This window comes from Gymnodraco acuticeps, unplaced genomic scaffold (genome assembly GCF_902827175.1).
Source record: "Gymnodraco acuticeps unplaced genomic scaffold, fGymAcu1.1, whole genome shotgun sequence".
Classification (NCBI taxonomy): domain Eukaryota; kingdom Metazoa; phylum Chordata; class Actinopteri; order Perciformes; family Bathydraconidae; genus Gymnodraco; species Gymnodraco acuticeps.
In genome coordinates, this window is record NW_022992336.1 from 2,062,655 (window position 1) to 2,071,069 (window position 8,415).

General features: G+C 42.2%; 1 protein-coding gene across 1 annotated transcript; it reads left to right on the forward strand.

Moving 5' to 3' along the window:
- Positions 1–5,250: 5,250 nt before the first annotated feature.
- On the forward strand, positions 5,251–8,066 carry LOC117541463. The gene is made up of 3 exons (XM_034208624.1): positions 5,251–5,361; positions 5,570–5,728; positions 5,999–8,066. The coding sequence occupies exons 1-3, from the start codon at positions 5,324–5,326 to the stop codon at positions 8,064–8,066; spliced, it is 2,265 nt and encodes a 754-aa protein (XP_034064515.1). The 5' UTR covers positions 5,251–5,323.
- The last annotated feature ends 349 nt before the right edge of the window (positions 8,067–8,415 follow it).

Consider the following 8,415-nt stretch of genomic DNA (forward strand, 5'->3'; position numbering starts at 1 on the left):
ATTGCTTATGGCTCTATTATTAGTGCCAGTCAACTTTCAGATTAATGGGGAGGAGATGGGGGTGAATGCAGTCTTGTGTGGCCCCTGTCTTATTCATGAAGGTTGGCGTGATTCTCTTCTTTGTTCTTAATTTCTAGGGATCTACTTAAAAACAGGTGAGGTTCACGTCTGCTGTCAATTTAATCAATTAACAGCATTCAAAAATAATTAAAGCAAATAACAGCAATCAGATGAACAGCTGACAAAATTACAATCCATCATCAAGATCTTTTTTTTCTGTATTATTGTGTTGCACTGTTGGAGAAGCCTGTGACCTAAGATTTTCATCGACATAACTACTCTGTAGCTATGTTCGTATGACAAATAAAGAACCTTGAACCTTGAGATCGCATTTGTCTGTCTTTCACACATAAATGCATTGTGAGATATTCCTAGCAGGCAGCTGTTCTGAGGATGATTACCATCCCATATTTTTTTGAAGTAGTCAGTTAATTTGTCTTGCTCCTGCCTGCTTGCCCTGCTCACATGCTATAAGGTCCTCCTTTTCTTATAACAAAACAATATGGTATTCCCTCTTTGTCTTTACGTGGTCATGATGACGCTTCCAAGAAAGTCGAGCAGTCCTGGAGTTTGTCCGCAGCGTGACCGTCAGCAGACCACTGCTGTGGTCAGAGAGGGAGACCTTTCTGTAAAGAAAAGCCTTCTATAGATGGATGGGGCGCAACCTAAAAACATTATCCTCCTGACAAATTATGTTAAACAAATATGGCATGGTGTGGTGAAGTCCCAAAGGAACACATTCATTCATATTTATTCCATAATCTCTTTTCCTCACTTTCTGCTCTGAGTGGAGACCTATATATCAGATAAGTTTTCTTGTGTTTCTTTTCCTCAAATGCCTTTGCTGTGTCTGTCTTTTTGCCTCTCTCCTACTCCTTTTTGTGGCATTTTTCCATCAGCGCACCTATCAATTTCTCCTGAAAGATTCAACAGTTTCCTCCGTGCCATTTCCAGTCAGTCAGACCCTGGCTCAGACAAATATAGTTTGCAACGCCCTTTTACAATGAACCCATCAGTGGATTTAGCTCACACTCAATACTGGCTGGCAATTTAACATGTCAAAACAAAATGAATGAAAGCACGAGTCTGTCTTTGTTTCTTTGTATTTCAGCACAATCTAGTAGTGTACTGCATTCAAATGGCAATGCAACACTGTATATCAGCTTGAGCATCAGTGTCACTCATCAGAAAAGCAAACAAATGTAATTTTTGTGAATGAGGGGGAGAGATCGGCAGGTAGTCCACCTTCCCTGGAGTCACGTTTGTGTTCCCGCTACTATCTGTCAGCTCCCCACCCACCTGCACACCTGTTCCCACAATACCAGTAGCACATCCTACCACGCTCCATTCATTCCATGCCAGATTGTCTATTGTGCTTGTTTTGGCCTTAGAGATCCTGACATACCCTGCCTTGAGTATTTTTCTGCCCTTTAAAAATGTTACCTTCACAAAAGACGTCTCCCCTGTTACTGAAAGCTATACATTGGGTTATTTTGTAAAGGTTAAAAGGAAGCCATAGGTTTTATATAAATACAAATAATATGTATGGCTTTAAACAGTTGTTTTTCTTTCTATAGGTTAACAGTCTGTAAGATAACAAGATAAGTGGATTCACTAATTTTGACCAACTGTGGCTTTATTTCAGCTTATTTGTATTAGGTCAACAGGATTACTTGAAACTCATTACATTTACCACAGGTTTTTTTATGAGGTGTATGACTCAATTCATGTACTATATTACTTCTGTTGGAATTCCTTTTGCAATATCTGACACCTGATTTTTCCAATAAATGTCTCATGTTGTTAGCTCAATTAAAGCCTGACTGCATTTCACAATACAGTAATTCCACAAATGTACCGTATAAACCCACCCATTTGGAATAGCACTGGACTTGTTTACTCACATTTATGTTCTAAGTAAGTAACTTTGAGTACTCTTTAAGTTGTTTTTATTGTGGCTTCACAAATATAGACAACAAAAAACTATTGTACTAAGTATAGGTAGTGTGTACCTATCTCCACCCAGCCATCCTGTCATCTGTCATAATCATAATCACAGAGATTATAGGAATATTAAGCCTCAGATTTGAGCATTGGGGCAATGTTATATTGTAATGTTTATTTAGAGATTAGAAAGGGATGTCTAGGAATACATACATATGGGCTCTTTTCATTCAGTGACATAGACCCGCAAGTAAAAAAACGTGTTGAAACATTGGTGTGAATATTTTTTGCACAAAATGTTGGCTGATCCTCCACAAACACTTACCCTCTCTGGTAACTGTCTGTATTTCACTTAACCCACTGACTGCATGGACAGCACGCGTGCCCACCCACACACTCCCCGACACACACTTGCATGCAGACAGTCAGGCAGCTGAGCTGCAGTAGGTTCTCAGTGCTGGGAAAGCCTAGTGGCCAGCATGCCAGTGCATCCTGGTGAGAGAGCAGGAAAACATGCTGCTGTTTCAGAGGCTGCTGGCTGTTTGTCATCTTTTCCAAGGTAACAAGAGACTGCAGGAGATTAACCAAGTGGAAAATACTCACAGAGATAATGATGGAAAAAGTCAACAAAGACAAAATGTACGACTCAAGTGGAAACCCCGTTGACAAGACTTGATTATGTCATTTTTGAATAGGCATACTTCACATTGATTTAAAAATAATGTGGTTATAGTAAATCTGATATAGCAAAAAAGAAAGCACGGCAACAATGTCTTTGGTTTACATAATTTGATTAGAAAGTGGAACCTTGTCATAGCACATACAGTAAGTGCAACCTTGATGCCAAGAGTCTATTGGTTATCTGTTCAGCACAAACACACAAACACACACACACACACACACACACACACACACACACACACACACACACACACACACACACACACACCCCTTTGGTCACCATAGCAAAGGCTTTTTATATTAAATGTCTTTGAAATTAAACAAATGTAGGCGTTGCTCCACTATTATCCCATGATTCCCCAAAAAATGTGTATTCCGATTATGGCATTAAGGTAATAAACTTCTTTCCTCTTACTATAAAAAAAGTAAAAACAACCTTAAAGAGTTTATTATAGCTCCGTTAGCACTAAAACCGTGTAGTTGTTGTTTTATTGCCGTGGGGAATATCCAACCCAATCTCACAAAAAAACGTGTAATAACTACGTTGGTCCACAATTTGGGACGTAGTATTTCTACAAAAACGCCTCTGAAATTATAGGATCCCTACGGTTTTTTCACCATTAATTCCAATGGCTGGCGTCTATGTCACGTGATCTTCAAATTTCTCCCTGCAGAAAAAAAAAACATGGCCGACCTTCGTTTTATTCTCGGTGGAAAATGCCTATTTTAAGGTTAGTTTGGCCATTAAAATGCGTTTTGATGTCATTTGATGCGAGAAATATGAGTTGTTATTTCAGATTATGTGTGCAGTGGATGTCCATGATCTTTAGTTTGTTAGTTATTACGAAAGATTACTTCAGGAAAGTGTGTCCATACAACGTTTTCATTGTTACCAAGGTGGTTGCTAGGGACGCTGCTATCGATATTATTTATGTTCTGTAGTGTAACTGTTTAATGGTGTTATCTTTATTGCTACCTCCTTCCCCGTCGATTTATAGTGTTGGTCCACAGCGCAAACGTATTAGTTTAACAAATTCTGCATCTAAAATTGTGGCATAATACGTTATTTTCCCCTGTGCAATTCTCCATTTTCTCAACAATAGCACATAATTATCCTTGTGTTTATTTATTTGTTTGATTAATAAACACAAATTGGAGTCCGTCAGGACCGAGGGTCGGAGCAGCTCATTTGCTTTAGAGAATATTACACCCGGAAGTAAGTATTCTCTCCGGCTGCAGTCAAAAAACTACGTCTTCCGAGTTCGCGGTCCACCCTGGAACCTGCGACTAGTCAAACTAAGGAAGCAAGAATAGATCTCGAACCCATAACCCAATATAGAGAAAACGGACACCCAGCAACCACCAATAACAATATAATATTGACAACTGAAAACCAATCTGAAATCAGTGACCAAGAAGTGAGTGAAAGCCTGTCAACCATAAATACAACCTCTGTGGATGACTCAGCCGACAACATTGTAGGGACCACAACCAACAGACCTAATCAATTAGGCCGCAAGGTGAACCTCGAAAAGTCCTTTAGAAAAGAAATCCCGCTCCACAGAAGTGAAACTACACAATCTTTAGTTCATAAAAAAGAACGATTCATGCTTATCCACCAAAAAAAATTTCGTCGCTAAAATTCCTGCCAATTCTTCTAGGCACGTAATTATTGGCTGAACTATTCCCTTCGAAGCGTAATAATATCTTGGTCCAAAGTCGTGCCACGGTTCATCACGTGATCGTGCTACACCAATTGGGTAGCTGCATATTGTCAACAGAAGTGAAAGATGGCGGCCGCCATGGTTTCATCGAGTAGCGGAGACGAGGAAAACGCACCAGAAAGTCTCAAAAAGTCAAAATTGTCAACACACAAACATTGTTACATGCATATTACGTCTGTGAAGCACAAAAAGGTTGATTGTTTTACCAATACAAGATGGAATACGTACAGGACAAGCTTACAACGGTCGCTCGGCTTGAAGGGAGACTCTCGGAACGTGGTGGCTGAAAACCACAAGCACCGTCTTGATTTCGAGTTCGAAGATATTCCTGAGGACGCTGGCTTCCACCACACATGCTACATAAGGTTTACCGACACAAAGGCCATGACGAAGGTGGAAAGACGGCTCGCACGTGAGGGAGATCAAGACGTTAGGGAGGACCTTGAGGTCGAGCCCATCCCATCGACGTCTCGCAGCACGTACCGAAGCCAAACAGAAGCTACGATCAAGGTCAGGCCTGCCAATCGCAGGCTCTGGCCCCGTCCTTCCTGCCCTGTGCATTATATGCAAGATGAAGGAGAAAATGATCATCAAAGCAGGCAAGCGACAAAGGGATCAACTGTGTAAGGCTGAAACATTAAAAGCAGGTAAGCAAACCCCCTCCCCCACCCACACACCACACACACACCACACACACACACACACACATTCTCTGTGGTTGAATAACTGAAAGGTACAATTATGTGTGAGAGATACGTCAACAAACTCATTGAGTTGTCCTTTTTTTCCGTTTAGGCAAATTGCAGAAAGCTGCTGAGAAGAAAGATGACCAAAGTGTTCTTTTACATATAAAAGACAAAGACTGTGTGGCTCTGGAGGTGCGGTACCACAAAAGCTGTTACAGTCAGTACACCATGTTTTTGCTGAGACCTGACAAACCAGAGACAGAACAGTAAGTTATTTCTCCTTGGATTGCTTTACCTATTTGCACTACCACCAGACTGAAGTCCAGGTGTGTGTCGGCGATGGCTATATATATATATACACATACACATACTTAACATTATAAGTAAACATCCAATTTCCTTCTGTTATATGTGCACACAATCACAACACTTATTCATTTATCCATTTATTTACTTCTCATTCATGTGTTGTAGGGATGAGGCAATGTTTGATGCCAGTTACAAGCTGTTCTGTGAGAGGATCATCCGCCAGAGGCTGCTTGTCAACAATGAGGTGCTTAGAATGGGCCAGCTGAGGCAGGCCTTCATTGACATGGTGAAAGCAAACGAAGGTGTTGATGCTTCAAACTACAGGTAACTGCAATGTAATACAAGTCTTATTATTTATCATGTGCAAGGCCAGCTTTAAACAAAATGTGTATGACAGGCCTGTTTGGAGAAACCCCATGATGTGTAGTGTGTAGTGTTGTTTGTGATGATGTGGGCCTTTATTTGGCTTCTTTGGTGTTAAATGTGCTGTATGGCAGATAGGTTCTAGTCTGTAATGTCTTGTATCACCTCCACCACTCTGCTTTTGATGGTACTCCTGTGACTCGTAATTGTCACTGTTTTGTTGTGTTACAGACAGGATCTGTTGAAGAAGAGGCTGGCTCAAGATTTCCCTCAGCTAGCGTTTCACATGCCCACCAAGCGCAACGTCTGCGAACTGGTTTTTGCTGAGACTCTGTCAAAGGATGCACTCGTGGACATGCTACCAGATCCATCCGGTACGGAAACAACACAGTCCAGTGAATTGAGCCAGACAGACAGCGACAATGAAACAGGGAGAACAAAGTGCCAAACAACACATGAGGACACAAGGACACTGTATACAGCAGCGTTGTTTTTGAAAAGACTGCTTAGTGACACTCCTGGCATGTCATGCCCATGGCCTCCCACTTCTGAAAATGTAAATGTCACTGAATCTCAAACTGTTGTCCCCATTGGACTATACAATCTGCTCAGCTGGATTATAGGTTCCACTGAGGAGCCAACACTGGATCATTATGTCAACATTGATGATGACGTACATTTGAAAGTGTTGTCTGTTTGTCAAGACATTGTGTACCTTGCTTCCAAGGGCCGCAAGCAGACACCCAAGTCCTTGGCTTTAGGTTTAACTGTTCGACATTTAACTGGATCATCACGCATTGTATCACTGCTTAACAGACTGGGACATTGTGCATCATGGGACACAGTTTTGAGTCTAGACACTAGCCTTGCCCAACTGACACTAGTAGAAGGCAGAGACAAAATACCGAAGGGATTCTCAAAGCGGACACCCACAACACTTGTGTGGGATAACATTGACTTTGGTGAGGAGACACTATCGGGTCGTGGAACTACTCACCATACAAATGGAATTATGCTCCAGAGTGTGCCCGGCGAGCCTATGTCCACAGCAATCAGACAGCCACTGAGAAAGGGAGTTACCTCATTCATAGCCCCCCCCCCAATGCCTATACAACCTTACCATCAGTCCAAAAGGCAAGGGCCACAGAACTTGTGTCAACCAGTGCAGTCAGCGACATGCAGAATGGACACCCACTTTGCTGTACAAGCTGAAATGGCATATGCTTTTGTGAAGTCCACATGTATGGATAGTTGTACAATCCCAAGCTGGACAGGGTTCCATACACTGCTTCAGGATGAAAACACTCTGCAGAAGTCCGCATTGTATTATCTTCCAGTCATTGAAGCCTCACCAACAGAGATGTCAACAGTCAACACTATCCTGAAGCGAAGTGTCCAGATTGCTGACCAGCTAGAACTGGATCATATAGTTTTAGTGTTTGACCAGGCTATATATGCCAAAGCACAGCAAATACGCTGGAAGGATGTTGAGTTTACAAAGCGTCTAGTGATTAGACTAGGTGAATTCCATACATGCATGTCCTACCTGAGTATTCTAGGCAAAAGGTTCGGAGATGCAGGACTGCAAGATATCCTCATTGAATCTGAAGTTGTTGCCCCAGGATCCATCAATGGGGTACTCAATGGCCATCACTACAATCGCAGCATGAGGGCTCATAAACTTCTATATGAGAGTCTGCAGCGCATCCGGTTTATCACCTTCATGGACTCCTTGCCACCCCAAGAGAGAGCTGCGTGCATGGATGTCATCACTGAGATGGAATGTGCCTTTCCAGACAGATTGATGGATGTTTTGAGTGCAGATCAGAGGTTTGATAATATGTGCTCGAAATATGCAGACTTTGTGCAGAGGAGGAGTACAGAGAATGCAACATTTGCTTTCTGGAGCTCATACATTGACATGATGCAGCTACTCCTCCTGTTTGTGAGAGCAACGCGAGAATCAAACTGGCAGCTTCACCTGTCAACCGTCCGGTTAATGATGCCATGGTTTTTTGCCTACGATAGAGTAAATTACGCTCGATATTTACCTGCATACTGGCTGGAAATGATGAATCTGCCTGTCACACATCCCTCTTGCCACAGTGACATGAATGTGAAAGGCCAGTGGACTGTCCAGCGACAAAGTGTTCATGGATTTGCCTCCATTGCTTGGACCAGGCTATTGAGCAAACGCTTAACAGAGATGCCAAGACCAAAGGTGGCTGGACAGGGATCACACAAAATCGGTCTGCAGTGTATCGCTGGATACTGTCACAGCATGAAAGAGCCGCGATAGCAAGACAGTGTGAATCAATGGCAGGGATATCTCCTGAGCTACGGACAAGAAAAGACCTGGACAAGACACGCATCTCTGCTGATGCAAAGGCTGTGAGTAGAATCTTGGACACTATTGATTCCATGCTCAACCCTTTTGATGTACACCAAGACGGCATTGTGTGTCTTAGCTCTGGAAGAGTAGCAACAGGAGAAATCACAAAGGATTTGCTTGTTGCCTCAGAAAAGGGTGAAAATGCTGTAAAGGAGTTTATGGAGCAGAGACTGTTATCCAAAACAGTTGACATATTTGCCCCCATAATATCACAAAAACTCAAGACTCTCAGTGATCAGAAAAAGCCCCCCAAAAA